Raw genomic sequence first — 20460 nt, 5'->3', positions numbered from 1 at the left:
CTTAGCCTGATTGATTAACTGGAACCCTTCTTGTGTGCGGTGTTGGCTCAGTTTTACCGATAGATTCCGTTTAATTGTGCCTGACCCATACGCACGATGTTTTACTACGCGGCCCAGATTATATGTTAGCTTGCGCATGTCTAGTAGTTTACTCCGTCTGCCAGCTGACTATTGAATGCTTGTTCGGGCATTCTCACTTCCTACGAACGGTTATACCCACATAGGTTTAATAATACAATAGTGACAGAACATTTGACCGCAGTATTACGTTGCGTACGGATGCACATCCCGACGCATTCTGCTTCCTTGCGTTTGCTTTGTGTCTGTGGCCTGACGGCCGGTACCGCCAACAGCCTTCATTCTGGACCGGTCTTATTGTAGCTCCTATTTCTATAATATTATATAAAACCTAGCAACGATAATGAATGATGCGCTTACGGGATGCGGTTTAGTGCCGGGGTTTCATTCCGTCTGCTTTGATGGCAGCAACGTCGACGGCGGTAGAGAAAATGGCGTCGTTTGTCGTGGTGATGATGATTACACGTACTAGCTGCCAAAAGAAGTCATCAGCGAGCTCGAACGATGAGAGTGCGGCACACATTGAAGCGCATGTTCCGCATTTCTTCTTTACCACTTTGTCATTTAGTCATCAACACAGGGGTCGTTTTCGTGCTGATACCCTTAACTCCTTTCTCGTTCCACCATCAATGATCAGGGCCGTGGTTGAATGAGCTGCGCTTTGGGCGGCCACATTGCGGTGGGTCGCCGCCCCTGTTGGTCGGATTTACTGTAGTGGCAATAGCAACAATTGTAGATGACAAAGATGGGACACTTGACATCTCACTTAAAGTCTAACATATTTTCTTGAGCTTCTTCTGGGCACACGTATGAAACATTTTTCGTTCTGTATTTCATCAGCGATCTACGAATGATTAACAACTACTGACAAGAAAATAAACCGCTTAACAATTTCACAAAGGCTGTTATTTACACGATGTAACGAGATGAAAGTATAGAACGCACTCGATTGTTATTTATACATAATCGGATTAAGGCACACCTTAGTAAAGGATATGTGCAGGACCTAGCATTGTTGTTTGCACAGTCGTTTACACTGAATAAAGTCGGCAACACAGAGTCGGAGCAGATCCATTATCAGTTCGCGATCGTGTCCTGTCATTCCGGTACTGAAGTGATTAAAAAAAGCTAACGGTCCCATGACGCTAATCATTTCCGCAAGAAAAAGTGCGCAGCTCATTAAATGCGTACCACAAATTTCCGCGTCCCACAGTACAGAAAATATTACTGACATTATTAAGATTAGCTGGTATTCTGGTTGTCTGTCGAATTGGTAACGTTTTTCGCTACACCTCTCCATACATGTATAATGTATCACGGACTAGCAACAGAGAAGCGGAGACCGGCTAGGACGCTAAAAAAGGCCACAAGACTGGCCGCCGATAAACAATCTGACTGAAGTGGGACGATCTGTTTGCGGCTTTTTATCTATTGACTGAAGGGGCGTCGTGGAATAGCGTTTCAACAGACGCAGTAGCAGTTCGAATTATTTACTACAGTCACATGCGCTGGAAATATCCAATGTATGCAGACTTGCACCCCGTTCTACGTGTTGGTATAAATATTTTCATCATTATTATGGCTGTCATATCTCATTCAGATTCGCCCGGTCGCATATTCACTTTTCAGCCATGCACTATCCAAAAAGTAATAGTCGTATTAAGACAATAACTACTTTGAACAGCGGTCAGGCCACTATTGTTACTAACCAAGGCCGACGTAAGGGAGGAGGACGGTGAGTTGTACGTCTAACACATCTATAATTTCCCACCCTGCCTCCCCAGCAAGATAAAAGTTCTTTTGTGAATAAAGTAATCCCCCAGTACACTATTTGAACTTTAGTTTTAAAATATTTGAATAACACCTGCCGCTTTACAAAGGGATTTTCTCTTTCCGCAGTTTTTATTTGTTTTTTTTTTTGTCCAACAGCAGATCACTATTGATAGGTCGTCGCCGGATTGCCGATGGGCTATCGTTCCGATTGGCCCCAAGACAACACGCGAAACGTTCTCAATGTGACGACTTATCGAAATCAATTGCGGAACGAGATTAAGCAAACAGAGGACATCACGCAATTCAGAAGCTGCTTCTTTTTGCGCTAGAACACGTAGAACGCTACGTTGGAAAGCAGCAGCAGCAGGTGGACAACTAAACAACAAAACTCGTTAGTCGAATTATGTATATGCATCTCCGCTTGCGGCTTGCCGCCCTACTTTTAATGAAACACTGGACGCCCGATGAAGTTGACAGAGACCGCAAAAGTCCTAACCGCAAGGGTAGTAAAGGAACTGTATAAGCCGAGCTCCACATTTCGTAAGTTGTGTTATCGTTTGTAGACCACCTAACTCGATACATGTGGCTGTCTGTAAAGACTGGACGGATCCGACGAAGTGTTCATTGCTGGCTGCCTTATTTCTGCCATCTCGTCCGACGACAAACGCAAAGAACGCATCCAACGACTTAGGGTGGTTGACAGTATAGCGGGGATTTTCGCTTCGAACACACTCGCTACCAACGATTAGCTGTGGTCTCACCCATCGTTCAACGAGGATGGAACACGGTTGTAGATTGTGCTGCTACTTTTGTTAAGTGCCGTTGTTATCATGTATTTTCTTTCGTATTAACAACTGACAACAGACTGCCGGAGGAGGCTAGCCGATAATGAATACGCACCCAGTTAGCTTGCCAACGGCGTTACGCGTCCATACAATTATTAGTAGTACGAAACTTACCTAAAAACAACAATGAGATCTACAACGACGACGACGACAACAACAACGAAAGAGATTAGAGGCACAATGAAGCACCTGCCCACAATATCGGCTATGCTCTAACTGGCAATCGACGGTTTCGTTCATTGGGGTGGAGGAGACAAATCAAAATCTGAATTGGTATCCGTCAAGGCTCCAAGGAAGATACCCTTATAGGCTACTTTAATAATACAAATGTACCGATAATTACAGGCGGCTACGAAATAATCTATTAAAGAAAATAAAAGCAGAAAAATTGTCTGTTTTTTTGTTCAGGTTTTTATGATGATGACAATAATAATATGAATATGAAGCAATTTTCCTTTGACCTTAGAAAGATGAGATGGCTAAGCTTTCTACGAAATCTGCTCATGAAAGACGACATCTACGTGTGGGATCAACAGCAAAATGTCTCAACTCAAATGTATCAACAAAAACAAAAGTTTGAGGAGCCAAATTAAATACAAGTCAACGATTAACTAGCCATATGTGATCATCCTGCTATATGTGTTGTAATGAAAAATATATTTATTTTCATCAGTATATCTTACTACATCTAGTACTTGAATAATAAATCATGCATCATAATTACGCTACAGCCATTTCGCATAGCTTGATAATACACGTTCGTAAAAGTGAAACGTGACGAACCACCGACGATCGTATATATATATCGAGCGATAGAAAATGTCGCCGCGATCAAATCATATATTCAGCGGTAACAACAACACAGATGAAACGAGTGTCAGTCGTATATAACGATGTAATAAAGGTGACTACAACCATAGAACAATATGTGGAAGTTTATCACGATTGTTAGCAAGTTACGCCCGACACATATACGCGCGCCATCGACACTCTTTCGCTGGAGACCGGGTAAATTTATTGCGTTGCTTATCAGAATTATCTTTTGGAGTAATCAGTCGAATATCCGAGATTTAGTAGCTAAAGTAGGCTGGCCTGAAGGATCGATTTTATTACTATATTAGCGTAAATGTGATGCGTGACAGCAGAAAAAGCGTTGATACGTAAACACGCAAATAATTACAATCGCTGGCACACGTCACAGACCGCATCAAATTTGAAAGTTCGCATTGATATTTTCCACGCTTCAACTAAGAAGTCTCTGGTACAAAATAATCACAATATAAAAGCGAGTATCATTTTCAAATCGATGGAAATCAAAATTGTCTGTCCGTACGAGCAAGGTAAGGCCAGACTTTTGAAATTTCGTCTCGATAATAGGGTATCACCAACAGCTGCATTGCGATTACAAGCAGCTCAATTAGATAGAAGTAATAATACTTAGTAATTTAACGCGGCTATAGATATATAGCCTTTGAAGTTTGGGCAAACTTTGGTGACTGCTTACCGCAGCTGACTCGTGTTCATTTGCCACTCTTTATTCCAGAAGAAAGCTCGCTTCTTCTGAAACAGAAGAGCTGATTCGTCACGACGAGAAAGACGATTTTGAGCAAAAATCAGCTATTTTGTAATGTCTTTAAGCTGGACGAACCCACCAATGTAGACAAAGAAGAAAAAAACATTTTTTCAACTCTAAATCGACGCTCTACGTTATTGGAAGTTTTTGTGCGGCTCCTCAAAAATTCGAGGAAACTTTCCTAGAAAAACCAAAAGGTCCTCAACAGGATTTAGATTTGAATTTTAAATTTATCCAAATAGCACAAAGGCATTTTTTGGCGCCCCTGGATTTTTTATACAGAAGTTAAAGGTCACTCTAAAGAGGAGAATATCTATTGCCAATGTACTTACCCAAGTGGGCTCTAACGGTGAGTCTTTTTGAATTTTATACGACTGCCTTTCGCTCTTGAACTCGTCGTCCATTTTATGCCCTTGCATTTTTGGCACTTTTGGCCTCCTCTCAGCCTAAAGTTTAATTCAGCTAGAGTTTTGCGTATATAGATATAGCGTAATTGAGCGATATTCTAAAAAAAAATTACGTTGGCGTACGGTTGCTACTGAAGAGTAACTTGCATATTAAAAAATTAATATTTTGAAAATGACTAGTGAACGGTTCAGATCTCGACTCGGACTTGAAATTGTGGGTGTATAGGAGTATAGAGGAATATAGACAGTTCTAGTATGTGCAGAAAAGCACACTGAAATGTCTGCCTTTATTTAGATACATTCTTAAAACTGAGAAAAAGAGAAATTCTCTATTTAGACGCGCCATCTTGCACACAGACATTTTATATGTGTGTGTACAGAATTGACCACTTCTCAACGCATGATAACTGGCGCTAGCAACTGATCGGTCTGACCTTTAAAAAAATTTATCAGCATATTAATTTCCAGGTACTGAGGTAGTAGTACTAACAACGAGTGAGAGTCCGGCATTGTCATGGGCAATCTTGAACAAGTGTGTTGCTGTTCTCGAATTAGACAACGGCAAACGATAACGACCAATGGCGCCGCCCAGGTAAGACAGAATTAGAGTGAAAACAAATTCAAGACGATGACTGTTCAAATAACAGGCTCTCACCGGCCCGGCCTAATGGGAAAACGGACATAGAGCCTTTTTATTGGAAAGAAACACTTGACTTTTGCTGGACGCAATGAAGACAACCGGTGTATTCTCTGATACCCAAATACCTCTCTTCATTTTGTTAGTGGGAAATTATCCTTACTGGCAGCCAAAAATATCTGCGCTGGTATCTTAAAGGAATTTATTTTTATTTATATATACGAACTACGATCCTACTTACGAATCTAAGAGCAGTACAGACCTGCTGTATTTAATATACGCCATATATTGTTTCTTTGTAGCCTTTTTCGCCTTTATTTTTTTACTGAGATCAAAAAACAGAAGTGACCGAAGGCAATGCATTAAGAAACAAATATTCTGCGTAATCTTTCATTTCTAACAATGTTTGCATACATATCGTGCACGGGCACAGTTATTTGGGTGGTTAAGGCTTCGGAAACGAGGGTTACTTATCAAAACGATTTCAGGATCTATTTCCCCCGTAATATAAGTGTGATCAAATAAGAATGTAGTATTAGTATAGAATATAATCCCAAAAATAGTACTACCAGGATCGCTAACCCCACAATATCTTTATCATGTTATAAAAATGCCACCTGTATTATATATAGCCTATAAACCTTGACCATTGTTCACACACTCTGCTAAAAGATGAATCATTTGTAGGAATCAATTTGTGTTACATTTTTTTTCGCTAACATATTATACAATTCAATGTGTAAATTATTCAGGAGGCTAATTCAGTACGCAACGGCTGGCTCACAGCTGGAACGAAATGACAAAGTGAGTCATCTGTCGCGCCTCACTGATAGGGTCAAATCACCAGTCAGCAAATGTCGCTTACCCCACCGACGCAAGTTTTGATGATGCCCACAACAGGAACATGTGTGGGATAGTTGAGCACTCATTATAACCGCTGCATCGCCAGCCCGAAAGCAACTAGAAAGATCCAGAGAACGACTTCAGCTTGGTAACATTGTCAACTACTATCCAATTGTGGCAACGATGGCAAAACGGCAGCGTTACGATTGCAAACAAATACATAAAGTGTACCACCCAGCCACGCACTCACGACCGTCATACGACGGCTAAAGATTAGTTGACGCATGTTTAAAATACAGAATATGCAGTATAAATTCTGTCACTGTTTAGGCGCGCGTCGATGCTGCGCAAAGGTCGAAAAAGCTGAGTGCGCGTGAGTAAATTCAGCTAAGCAATAGAACGCCATTGTCAACGTTAATAATAATAATAGACAACAACAACATGAACACTAATAACAATATCAGCAAGCAGACCCTTCGCTCACACGAAAAAAAAAAATAATCGAATTAATAGAGTACACAAACAAAGTGAAAAGGGCAAATAAAGATAGATCCTGACGGTAAAAAAAAATGTAAAGAATAAAGAACTTGAAAATGTCTGAGTCTTGGCCAAACGCCGATAGTCCTGCCGAACTGTCCTGCCGATATATATTACAAACAGATTAATCTCTTGGGGGTGACAGCGAATAATGTTAACGAGATGTTGTAAAAATACCATTGTAAAGGGGACGCTGAGAACGAAGTAAAAGCAATCGATATTATTCCATCATTCTGCTTTGTATGTCCATTTACGCGACATATAGTGGGCAAAATGCGTTGTTGTGTTATTCGACTGTATACTTCTGCATAGAATTTCATTCTATTGCTAACAAAAACTCGGTCTGTTTCATAATCGCACAGGTGAGCATGGGAACCTACTTGTTAGCCGCCAAAGAAATTGGGAGTTACGCAAGTAAGAACGCACGATGATCTCTGACAGTCACTCTTATCCAGTGCGTAATAACACTGATGGCGCCTGCCTAAATTAGTTGTTGACTGCCGTTCAGTTCACCGTTTATAGAATTTCAGCTGTTGCTACATCGTTGAAAAACGCCTCGTTTCATATAATGGTATTGGAAATATTGATATCAATCGGGATCTCTTCTCCGAGTCGAGATCGTCAAGTTGAAAATAGTTACTATTTAACAAATCTGGCAGTGGAAGAGAAAATATGTTTTTGCGTTTGTCCATTGTCCTTTTACCAGTTTTGATAATGGACCCTTTCCCGCTTTCAAATACTTACTACTACTATAAAATTTCCTAGTAACTGTCTCTGTTCTGTCAAAATAGGTCGTTATTACAAAACGAACGAGTTATCAAATATCATCATCATCAGTCCTATCAAATATTGTGTACCCCTACCTAATTTAAACACAAGATACAGTAAATGTAGCCTAATAATTACGACGAGGGTTACGCGGTAGCGACAATGACGAAGTTCCTGTCGATTCGATTAACGACAAAATAAGCACAACAGACATGCTTAGGCGAAAGAGCAAGCGGATAATGGAAGAGTGATGCACTTGCTAATCTGTGTTAAATCACAGTAATCACGTCAGCTTACGTAGTCGCGCAATGGAATGGAGAACAGCTGATTACGAGCATCAGAATGTGGCTGCTCTAACGGGTTGTGGTATCGTTTGATGGACAGTAAACGGGCACCGTCAAACTGCATTAGAGAAAATGTGCTTGTGCGTTTCGCTGACGTATGCCATGCTCAGCTGTTTTCGGTAGCGTTACACGCACATACGTCATATAATATGTAATAACAACCAATTTAAGCATGTGTGTTTTCGTTGCAATGAAGCATATCCAGCAATGAATAAATAAGTAACTGGCTAAACACAATTGTTTTGCATATATATTTACTTTTCCGTACGATGACTACTTCAGCTAGTTTCTTCATTCTATCCTATATAGCGGCGGGTGTAATACCCACCAATAAAATTGTGTTCAGAGATGAAACATTCGATTGAAAAGGAACAGACCGGGAGCAGAGTCAATTCAACGAGCTGGTCACCGCAAGTTCAGCGATGGCCATTGTGCAGGCCCACTGTAATGGTTAGTCGATGCCCTTCCGGCCATCACTAAGGTCCACTAACTAATATTTCCTAAAGGAGGCAGGTTGTATGCATTCGCGGATTGATTACGAGAAGCCACCGAGCAACTAGAAGCGTAATGCCGTTTATTCCTCAGGGAAGCTCTGGCATATAGATGATTGCCGTTGCTTGTGCTGCGGCCGGGTAGTACGCGTGGGTAAAAGGAGATAAATGACGTAATGGTTTTGTTATCCAACGGCAGCACTGACTATACCAACAGCGATAGCAGAGGTCATTGCGCGGGCAGACAGCTGAAAACAGAGGTTTGTCTAGCGTCTAAAACTTATTACCTTACTCTTACGATGAAGTGGGGGAAGGGGGCACCGCGTTATGTGAAATGTTATCAGTCTGTGCTCAGCAGTACCTTGTTCGTCAAGAGTGAACCCAAGAAAGAAGCTGGTGTACCGTGTGTCATTTAAAGGACATGTCGCGTCTGAATTATGCGACTATTGCCACAATAACTAGACGCCACAGGAATATACATTAAAACTAAAATGGGCTGGCAATGTGAAACCGGGAAATTACTTTTTTCATACAAAGTGATGAAACTTAGAAAACGGGTAAAGAAAAGAAAACATTTCGATAAAGAGAGAACCAAGCAAAATGATAATGACCGTTGTTTCCGAGTAAGTTCCTCCGTATACCAAAAAAATAAGGAAGAACGAAAGTTCCACTAAAGTACAGTAGTCAACTGAAAACTTAAACAGCCAAAAATTGTAAGTTCAAGGCAAGCTTCTCCTAATCTCTCGCACGTAATGACTTACGAACGTTCTTAGAGGTCGCAGAATCGCTTCTAGAGAAAAAAGACCACTTTTATGGGTGATTACTGATGCTGAATGATTATTGTGATCATCGTCACACAAGCCACTGCACTGCGATGAGAGTAGGCTCTAACATATGAACTTATTTAATGCTCACCTCTATGATCTACTTAACTATCCTTAGGGGCTCTAAGTTAAATATGCGGTTTGTCATTTGCGCATTATGGAGGTTTGCCTACAAGTTGGTTATAGAAAAGGGGGAAAAGATCGTGTTTGATAGATACAGCGAGCGATAACAAACGGTCAAATACAGAAATTCAAAAAAAAACACAATTCTAGCAAGCCATTGAAACAAAAATCAAAACTGAAATGCAACAATCATAATCCAGCTACAACAAAAGTGCACGTAAATGCGTTGCTGATTATTATGATCTTATAGCTCTGGGTTAGAGTAGGATACGTTAAGTATCTCGAAAAATTGGCCATTTGTTAATATTGACATGTAATAATATGACAGAACAGTGAAATATAAAAGCATCCCTGACTCGAGAGGACGATTACTAATTTCGAAAATGAAGCCTGAAACTCCATGTCATCATCAAGATGTCATATGTCAACATGCTTCAATGTCGTATCCTATAATTGTCAAAATAATCTAACATCCATGGCCATATTCAGGTGTAGGAAAAGAACACGAAATCCTCCAGGCAATCATAGATCATCTAAATTCGTCATTAGAAATATCATTATAAGTATCTAACGAAATGCCTCATTCGTTGTACTAGTAGGTACAGTTACTAGATGTAGTATCGCTTTAATCGTTAGCTTTCACACGTAGACACTGTCATAGAAAGAAAACTCTTTTCTTCCACTCCTTTTATCCAGTTCACGAACAAGTGTTATATCAAGTTGCTGTTGAAATTCTTAAATATACAATAGAAACTATGTTAGAAAGATAACTTCAGGCCGCTAGCCTTTATTCAGCAGTGTTGCTTGTGGTAAAAAGGAACCCTGCGAAACGGCGCACAGACACAGTCAGACGGAAAATAGAAACGTCAAGAATGCAACTACGATTCACATGAATATGTGCGCATTTATGTGTATGTGTGTGTGAATTATTAATGACGTAAATCAAGAGCAGGAGATTAAAAGACGCACTATTTGCTATGCAGAACATGCGTATCATGTTACTCATTTAAGGTGACGGCTGTGACTGTAATGTTGGTCTCACATAATATTAATAGAATGCATAGCTAATATGCGCTAATGGGAACAACATAAGGAACGGCTCGTTTAACTTACGTGTTGTCACTATGAGACAAGCACATATACAGTTGGTTCATTGTGGTTGTTTGGATAAGATTTCCAAAAAGGGCTAACAAGTAAAATTTTCGGCCACGAAGGATACGTTACAACAGTATTGCAATACAGGGCTAGAAAACAACATATCTGAATCGAGGTTGTTTGTATGTGCTTATAAAGCCGTCACTGCCTTTGCTGAATAAAATGAACAACTTTTCAGGGGTCAGCCAGCTTCGCGGCAAAGTTGATAATGGGCAAAACGCCACTGAGGAAGTAGATATTGCTACTGTGTAAGACAGTCGAGCTGTTACGGCACGGAACATCATTACGATGGGGTGGTGGCATCGTTTATCACCGAAAGAAGAACCAACAGTGTAGAAAAACATTACAAACAAATTACATACAAGCATTCACGAGGTCAGACTCGTCAGGCCTTGCCCTGGCAGCCCTGAAACACATTTCCAGACAGTAATAATAATAGTAAAACAATAGATGGTGATAGCCATAATGATAACACTTGGTAAGACAAGCATGTATATATGCGTAGAAAAAAAGTTTACAAAACACTCTTTTGTCTAAAAACAAATTTAAAAATTTGCTTCTAAGTCTGCTAATAAAATTGCGGATACTATTTTTACCCGTACCATTATCGTAAGATGCCCTTCGAAACAAATTTATTTATATAAATAGTCATAACCGCCAAAATTACCTTAAATGGGTAATGTTATATGCGCATCATTCGGAGAAGAGATCGATGCCGAACGTTATTTTGTCAAGGTAATTCAAGAAGAGTAATAATAATTTTAACAGAAGTAATCTCTGTCACACAAATTCACTTAGCTCTTGATCCGGAACTAGTTCCTGAAGTAGGTGCAGCCTACGCTATATAAACGAATAATCCTCCGGCGCAAAACAGTGGGTCCGTCAGACACTTAACATAAAGCGGCATCCTATAATTGAACTGCCTCTAATGGTCAGCTTGCATGTAATCATCACGAATGTTTAGGCAACGAAATTTCAATGCAGGAAAAAAACACTGGAAAATCATAAATTAAAAAAAAGTGATTTCTTGCGCCACTCCGTTCATCCTAACAAAGACAACGGAACCATAACGCTTGACGGTATATGCATTAGACAGAATTTCGTAAAGTCAGAGACGCAAATATGCAGCAGTAGACGCCAAATTTTGAAGGCATAGCATACAACATTGCGTCGCATAATACAGAACAGATCAGCCAACTGTTTTGTTGTAGTATCAATTCAACGGCAATAGACATCGGTTTCGGATGAAAAGAAAAGCAAGTGCGCGATTTGAGTAATAGCAGCCTCACGCATGCACAGAGTACGGCAGTCTCTTACCGTCCAGAATAAGGAAGTAAAACTTTAAAAATGGTGTTTCGCACGACATAGCGAAGTTAAACATCGCATTATTCTACTATGGCAAACATTCCTTTTTACAGCGTACTCGACAGCTTATTTTTGCTGTCATAATCTTCTTCAAGCCGCTATATATATATACATATATATATATATATATATATTTTTTTTTTTTTTTTTTAAATACATCAACTAATCAAAAATGTTTCGAGGACAATAACCTGAAAATAAGAAGGCTTGCTATACAGGTTAAAAAAACAAATTCAGCGAAACTCTGAGAAAATTACAACTGTTAGTTCAATTAAACATTATTTCTATAGTAAAATTAATATACTATATTGTGGACAAATAAAACATTAGGCAGCTATTGTTTATAGAAGGTACCGCGAACTGTCCTCGGCGTATGTAAAAGTTGAATGTGATTTAGGCACGTGTCGCAAACATTAATTTATTACTTAAAATATCTTGTCCTACCGCGCTAAACTATAATATTATATATCGATTTGTGTACACTATTTCTTGTCTTGTTTTTCAGTTACGATATTTTGTATTAGTCAGAGCTGATCCATACTAAAGTCGCTAAATCGAACTACTGATATATGTAGCACCACTACAAAGCTTTCGAGGATTAAGCATAAATGGGAAAGGACTCAATTGGATCATCATGCAAAAAGCTTTATTTTAAATGAGATTTTTGCAGAATATATAAGATGAAAACTATTTTCTTAAATTCCACATCTTTACGCTAGGAGATTGCTTGTTGTGTACTAAAGAGTGGGGTTATACCTAAAAAAAATGGAAATTTCTTGCAAAATTCATACTTTTACGTTCGTTTAGATGGTACATGTGAACGCCTTTTAACAGATATCCTTGAAGCTGTCCGAAATACAACGATAAATACGATTATTTCAACTTTCTTGCGGTTTCTATGCAATAAAACTTCATGGAGCAAATTATTAAAACCACTAACTGAATCGATGCTGTCTGTTAAACCGAGAAAAAGGAAACCCTTTTCGCCATCCCTATCTGATAACGATTATCGGAAATGTATCATTTGGCCCGGGAGTAGATTCCCTATAACGTCTCCATTTGAGACATGAGCACTAGTGAATGCGACGGGTGAATATATAATTCAGCACACAAATGACTGAAATTAACAGTTGAGGCTATGATTCGTTTCCAAACATAAGCACAAGTCAACGGTCAATAGTTCGTTGATGTTAGCTAATGAGCAGGAATTCGTAAAACGTATGAACGTACTAACTACACTTCTTTCTATATTCGTATAACCAATACGTAATAATAAAAACAATCATATAATGGAAATAGTAAAATTCCGATACGCAAATGAGGATAAATCACCACAAACAGAATAAAAACACGTGTCTGTATAACATCCGGCTGCTAGAACGAACGTAGCGTGAGAAAAGCTGCACCACTTTGAAGAATTCGATTTTTTTTTGCGTCGCCTATGCCGCCGAAAGCAAGAGGTTGAGTTGGATTTTTTACCTTCTTTATTGAAGAGAGGCTGAGCGATGTTTACTACCTCGACCTTTGCTGCGAGTAGCCAGAAAAGGCAGCATCTATCTCTTTTTTTTCGCCGTTTATGCTCCAGTGATGATCATAATATTGTCTAGATAGAGCTTTTTCGCTTATCTCGTGACGACAGCATGACAAAATTGATACCCTTTTAGGTGTGGGTCTGATTGTCGCGTCGATGATGATCGCGATGAACTGGCACAGGCCAAACAAACTGTCAGAAAGATTACTCTATTTGCGATCCCTGATTATGTCGCCATTTTTGTCATCCGTCAACTACACTGTGTGACGTTACGGCCGCTTGGCTATAAATGTATACAATTTATATGCACGCTGCGGTGCACCAGTGTATTTATGTAGACGTATATAGATAGGACTATAGATAGTATTGGCCACATGCGAAAAAACAAATTTCATAAAAAAACAACAGTTTACGTTTTTTTCGTTTGTGGCTTAATAATTATATGTCTTTAAAATTTTGTGAAACGTAGGTCCTATTATTAGAGGGGCTGATATCGTTTGTTTCCTCGTTTTTGTTCCAGTTTAGTGTGGGACACCTAGCCAGCGTAGTGACACTTTTGGTTCTCTATATCGCTACACGAATAGGAGAAATGTTCGGCTTTCGTTGAACCTGAAATGCAACTTATAGAAAAAGGCGTACTCACCGAAACTCCAGCCATAGTCGAGAATGGAAGAGTATCGCGTCGTGACATGTCGTAGCCGATGTTGTTGTCGAATAGCATCCATAAGCCGTTCGTGAAGTGGAGGTTCCTTTGGCGGGAGCTGTTTCAATCTTCGCTGGCCGACCGGCACGAGTGGAGGACGCGACCGAATAAACTCAAGAATCAATGCAAATGCGTCCTTTTTCACTCGCGGGGGCAGCTCACCATTTACCATCACCTATTTCGTATAAAAAACACCGATTCACCGTAGGAAAGTGGATATTTTGTGTTAAAAAATAGTCAACACAAATGCGTATGCAGGTAATTTGACGTTTTGGCTCATTCTTTCGATGTATATTTTTAATACGACAATTTATGTTACAATGAAAACATATATTCTCACGTTCTAGATATAATTTTTTACAATTATATTTATATTATTCACGCTCGTACTCGTGAAACAATAGCTGGCTTGTTTTATGCGTGAATTTATATCTTCAGAATCGTCGACAGACAGACAACCAAATGGCACAATGGAAAAAATGGCATTGCGAACACTAATAGAGCGCACCGGAATACAATGACTAAATAGAATGATTATTGTTTAAAGCATGCCTTTGGTGCTCCTTTAAAACCATCATGTAACATTTCATCCAACTGTAACCACGCTGAACTGTAATAGCAGTATATAACGCCATCCTAATATAATGATAATTAATAGTACTTTAGCATCTAGACAATAATGGCTCTTATTGCATAGTTACTGTTCTCTTTCAGGTGAACATTTACCCATGTAAATGACATACATTTCTTGAACCTTGAAGTTAGTAAGGTTTCGGAATTGGCTTTCCTTATATTTAGACAAATTGGTTCGAGTAATACGTTCGGCACTGCCATCTATCAGATGGCTGCGTGAAACTAAAGTCTCTACATTCAGATTCAAACCTAGACTACTACATGACCCTAACAACAACCACTCTCGATAATTCCCAGCACCTGAATATAGTAATAACAAAAATAATACCATATGCGACATTATAATCGAAATTGCCACATTTTAAACGACACCGGAACAAAATAGAGGCACGCTTTACGAGGGTAACATTTATATACGAACAACACATAAGAAGCATCTTACTATTTTGTTCTTTAAGTAAATACTGTGTTTCATACAAGATTATCTTTTATCAGTAAAAGTAAAATTTACTAAATGCTTTTTGATATTTCTACCTGAATGCGTACGTGAAACTGTATTATATAGTGTTATATAGTCATGTATATACTAAATACACTAACTTTTAATCTATCATCTAAGGCAAGTTATGCTGGTTTATTTACTAACCTTATTCAGTTTGTATCTTCGACTTCGTATATCATCGAGTAGCATTTCGTATGGAGTAAGTTCGTACTCAATCGACGGTTCCGTCTGTGGAAGATGATCTAATCGTACCTTCTTTAATACCACGCCCTGTCTCAATTCGCGGATTACCTTGTAGCACGGAGCAGAACATATGATTTAGATTATTCGAGACCTCATATCTTAGGAATATATGAGTATATTTTTTAAACTTTTTAGTAAAGTTTACTTGCACCTTTTATATTGGATATAAACATAAACTTGAACGGAGGAAGGTTGGAAACGCTCTATTTTGTACAGCAATCTAAAGACGAGCTACACAAGATTTCAATCACTTCACAGATTCTAGTACCTATACGTATATGCTATAGATATATTTTACTAATTTCTAAAGTCCAGTATAGTCATCTTTGTAGAGCCCTTCGCGTGCAGCATTGACACTTTAATCCACTAAAGGTAAGTAGATAGTCAAGATTACAGAAAACGAAAGCTGAATGGGAAGTTACTTTGATCCTTCGAACTATTAGATAGAACTATTTTTATTACAACGTAACTTTTAACATGACACAACGCTACAAAAGTTTCGAGTATGTACTGGACAATGCATATGTACAGATTACATATATATATATATATATATATATTACTTATATATATATTACGCACATTAATTTAACAGCAATAAACAACCTGAAACTATAAATTACCGCCCGTCATCAAGTTCCTGATTCTATCCTATAAGTTCAACTGATTTAAAGTCACTCAAGGAAGTGTCAACTCAAGCAAGCAGGGAAATCTTGTCTTTACACTATACACGGCGAGGCGGGGCATAACGAAGATTTCTGTTGACGATAAGGATCAACCCACATTGGAGGGCCCCAGTGGAGTTCGCTCCTGTGTGTGTTTGTGTGTGTGTGTGTCGTTCTATTAACATACCCCTCAGAAGAAATCAGCGTCACTCTACCCCTCACTGTTAAGTCACACACACTATTACCATTGTCATAATCTTGGCTAGAATCGACTTGATCCTATCGAAACATTGGAAAAGGTAAACAGTTTTTGTAGGTCACATCTTTGGATCGCGTTTTGCGTGATCAAACAAAAAGTCGAACGAATTCAATTAGATGAAGTAAAAAAAAAAGTACGATAGCAAAAACAACAACAATAACGTTGCTATTTGCAATGCTGAGCTGCTAATGTCGATGAAGTGTTTCCCTATTGTAGATAGTTCAAACTTTGCTCGCTGATTTGACTCACTCAAGACAAACAGTAGAGAAAAATCAGCCGAATGAATAACTAACGAGTAAATGGACAGCCATAAGCACAGAGTGCTATAATACGTCACATTTTACGATACGATAACACCAATACGAAAGCGACGGTGCGCACTCATATTATTCAGCAACTGGCCAAAGCTACGATATTGTCGAAGTTGAAATAGGTTATACTAAATTTTGTCATTAGAGGAAAAACAATCACGGCTGGCTGTGCTGGAGGGATGGCTTTAGTGGGTTGACAAATAAAAGCAAAAATGAAACTGCGTTCTGTTTGAGATAGATAGCTGATAGTTCACTTTATCTTTACAGAAGGTATTCCGAGCATGAGTTTGTTTATTTTCACTTCAAAATGCATCACAATTTACTATCTCTTAAATATATATTGTCGCCTGGGTGGAAGTTTGGATTGTCTACAGGCTAAAGTCGGGGATTGAGCTAGTGACGAACGGTTGCTAGCCTTCCAACCAGCATTAGTATCACGAGACCGAGTACTGATAACTCGGGTTATCATGAATAGATAACAAAGGAAGAAGTTTCAGATTTACACTCAGAAATTGATCGACCTTCAGCATCTGTTGCTTAGGCTATACCGTTAAAGAGGACAGGTCTGGGAACTTGTCCTAGGTAAGGAATAAGTCGTGCTAAGAAAAAAGCGATTGGTGTTGAGATAGAGTTGGATGAATGAAGTGTAATCGTACCTGTCTGTAACGTTATTATCTTTCTAAAGAAATCAATTGAGTTGTACTCCACTGTGAATATCTGCTCTGAATTATTCGTCAATGAAAAAATGGCTGCGTAGTGTCATTCCCCTCTAATTTATAAAATTAAATTAATAGATCCACGCTGGTCAATTACTTGTGCTAGCGAACTACATTTTACCTCTTAAGATTTTCGATAACTGTAAAAGTTCACATTAAAACTCCAGCTAAGCCGTATTTCACTGTATTGAAGACCATCTGCTTGTTCACAAAACTAGTTTTAACTTCAAGGGCAAACAGCCTGGGCTTTTTCCTTTGAAAAGTTTAGTTGCCCTAGTCATCTTCTAGGCAGTACACGTGCGACAAAGTGCGGCGCGTTATTCAAATAAATTAGGAGTGTTATAGATTTCGTGATATAAAAATACACTGCACACATTAAAATTTTGTGTACGCTTGATCAGATCTTGAAAAGCTGTTGAGATAAGAAAATATTGTTATCGCATCACAGCAAAGCATTACAATGATGATATATCTCTTCAGTACCTCCGTTTGTATTTCGTACGGCTGACATGTTTTAAGGAGCAGGACGTAGCCGATATTTGGTTGTATGGAAACGATTAAGAAGAATACGGCTCACAATTGCTAATGACAGCGGCCAAGCAGAAAATAGAAGACACGCGCCGTACGATACTGCGCCGTAACACACATATAGGGGTATATACATTATGTATGTCGCACTTGAGTTTGATTAACATATTCAACACAAGACATAATAGGTTAAGGTTAAGCAAGAAGACATTTTATTATTACTACTATTATTGTACAGTTCATGCGCTCAGACTTACCTGTACCCACAGCCTGGCCCAGTCCTGGAAACCCAACTCGTCCAGATTACTGCAGACGTCATCGTCAGCACCCGTCGCGCAAACCTCATACGATTTGCTTCGAAGTTCCTACATGACAAAGGCAACACAATCCATAGGAAAACACACGATAAACGTTTGAATTTCGCTTTTTAACACAAATGTAGCCCATAGATTGAGCGAACTTCGAGATGATGCAATCCTGTCTACTTTTCGAATCGAAATTTCTGGTCGTATACGGTGAAGCGGCAAATTCAAAAATCTGCGACAAAGTTTTAAGATCATGCTCCCTGCATTTTTTTCATCGTTTTATTGGGATACATAATTTATTGCATTTAATAACATTAGAGATATGTTTTTATTGAATAGGCCAACAAAAGCAACTAAACAAAGCACCGAACAAATTCACTAAGTACCGACTTTGCGTTTGTGGGTCGTCATCGGTCGGCGGAGAAGTTATCGATAATTACGCTACCGATAACTTCTCCCACGACTAGTTTAAAACATGTAAGGAACATTTGATTCCGTTAATTCTTGGCTTGAAGCCTTTCCAGGATGTCCTGTGCTGTATTAGTAACAGGATGCCAGCACAAAGGTGTGGGCATTAAGTGCAGCTTTTATATATTGGGCTTAATCACAAAGCTAACAACCAAATAGGAATTTTAGCGTAATATGACGGAAAGTAATGGCACTGTCTATACGTACATGGCGAAAGTGATAAATAGATTTTTATAAAATATATATAAGTATAAAAATAATAAAATTACATACATATATATATATATATATATATATATATATATATATAAAACTAAAAATAAAAAATAAATATAAAAGTTTATAAAGTTAATACTAGAATGACTTGGAAATTATTGATGTTTCAACGAACTTTGGTTCCTTTGGAAACTTCCCGGAGGAAGGTGGTAAGTTCAAGCCACTCGGCGACGAAGGCGCGACACACGGCTCGATAATGAGGGTCCGCCTGGTTGCCCAATGACATATGTGCACTACACATCTGAAATTTGGAAAAATAATATGCAAGAAAAATAAACATGAAAATTAATTTATTAATTACGGGTGTCCTTTTATCAAATAATAAGTATTTTCTATAATAGAAAAGTAACTTTGGTTCGCTTACAGCTTTTCGTTTTTACAACAGGCCTTTTTTTACCCAGGATTTGAATGGTAACAAACGACTGCATGTACGACCAAGAGAAACTATTTGAATAGAAGATCGTTCAAACTACCGCTTTGTTAGCTGATTACAGAGGCTGTCAGCCACTAGAATATCTAGACATACATTGAAAATATCTCTAAAACAATCTTTAGAGTTATAATATTAATTCGACGCACGTTTTTGACAGACTGCATTTTCATTTCCACCGAAACAATAGTGCATCCTACTAGGGCGGGGGGGGGGGGGGAGTGCGAAGGCTGACAGGCACTCGGAAAAACATGCGTAAATACAGAAATGTTTTACGTTCCTCTGTGACAGAATCGAAACGGATAAATAACAGTTTAAATGCTCAGTCAACCGATGCGACTTATCACAACAGTGATTTGATGAACACAAAGTGACCTTGGATTTGACGGTCATATCCGCCGTTTGCGTTATGTCAAAAGCACATGTGCACATCTGGATAATATGTGCTAAAGGACAATATATCCGAAGCGTACTATTAGCATTATAGCTTTTTTTTTTTTTTTTTTTTTATAATTATCAAAGGATCATGCTAACTTCCTGGAGTCGTTGTGGTGATTGGCTTCCTTGTCAAAGACAAAGTCGAAAGTACATATTACTCTACCAGAGTTATATACGCTACGCGGTTAAAAAATTGCGAACGTCCATCATTTATCCTAACATTTTTTTTATATTTGTATAGTATTGATACAATTTTGCATATTCCCATCATCACCACCACCACCACCCTGATAACCATTAACGTCGTTATCGTAGCCTAAGTATCCTGCTCAACTATTGTTGGCACAGTGATAATTATTATTATCGTTAGTAACGGTAATAGGAAACTGTTGTTTCTATTACGGCTATGACTTCTTAACTGAAGCATTTTGGTTCTTCACCCAGCCTTCAGCCTTTTTCTTTCTGCTCGTTCTTTGCGACACTAATTTTAGCGATCTCAGCCAACCTCAGTTACTACTGAAGTTAGTCAGTATAATACTTGTAATCGCGTCACCCCTGCGTCAGACAAAGAATCAGCTGGCTATTTAGCCTGTTATTGTATTTATTATATAGTTCAGTGATTGAATAGGGGCAACGAATGCCGCGAACACTCTACAATACAACTACCCCATAAATTACTGCTGGTGCTA

At 38.7% G+C, this 20460-nt stretch overlaps 1 protein-coding gene and 1 long non-coding RNA gene across 6 annotated transcripts in view; one reads left to right on the top strand and one right to left on the bottom strand.

The window, feature by feature from the left end:
• The window catches only part of LOC111261828 (uncharacterized), a 66821-nt gene that overhangs the window by 29705 nt on the left and 16656 nt on the right, over window positions 1-20460 (top strand). The window contains exon 3 of one of the 2 annotated variants that reach the window (XR_015311680.1): window positions 13815-13930. The exons of the other annotated variant lie outside the window; for it this stretch is intronic. This is a non-coding gene — a long non-coding RNA (uncharacterized LOC111261828). Of the gene's footprint in view, window positions 1-13814; window positions 13931-20460 lie in introns of those variants that run through there. 2 annotated transcript variants of the gene reach the window in all.
• LOC111261824 (protein spire homolog 2) overlaps window positions 5475-20460 on the bottom strand; it is a 158020-nt gene continuing 143034 nt past the window's right edge. The window contains exons 5-10 of one of the 4 annotated variants that reach the window (XM_022835645.2): window positions 19019-19144; window positions 18112-18219; window positions 15277-15423; window positions 13938-14172; window positions 10761-10804; window positions 9819-9977 (exon numbers count right to left, since the gene is read on the bottom strand). In XM_022835645.2, coding sequence (XP_022691380.1) covers window positions 10767-10804; window positions 13938-14172; window positions 15277-15423; window positions 18112-18219; window positions 19019-19144 — 654 coding nt within the window. In that variant the 3' untranslated portion in view covers window positions 9819-9977; window positions 10761-10766. Of the gene's footprint in view, window positions 6274-9818; window positions 9978-10001; window positions 10805-13229; window positions 14173-15276; window positions 15424-18111; window positions 18220-19018; window positions 19145-20460 lie in introns of those variants that run through there. The other 3 variants (XM_022835646.2, XM_022835644.2, XM_022835643.2) reach the window with 3 other exon arrangements.

Source organism: Varroa jacobsoni, unplaced genomic scaffold (genome assembly GCF_002532875.2).
Source record: "Varroa jacobsoni isolate VJ856 unplaced genomic scaffold, vjacob_1.0 scaffold_598, whole genome shotgun sequence".
Taxonomy (NCBI): domain Eukaryota; kingdom Metazoa; phylum Arthropoda; class Arachnida; order Mesostigmata; family Varroidae; genus Varroa; species Varroa jacobsoni.
This window is presented reverse-complemented; position numbering and strand designations above follow the sequence as displayed.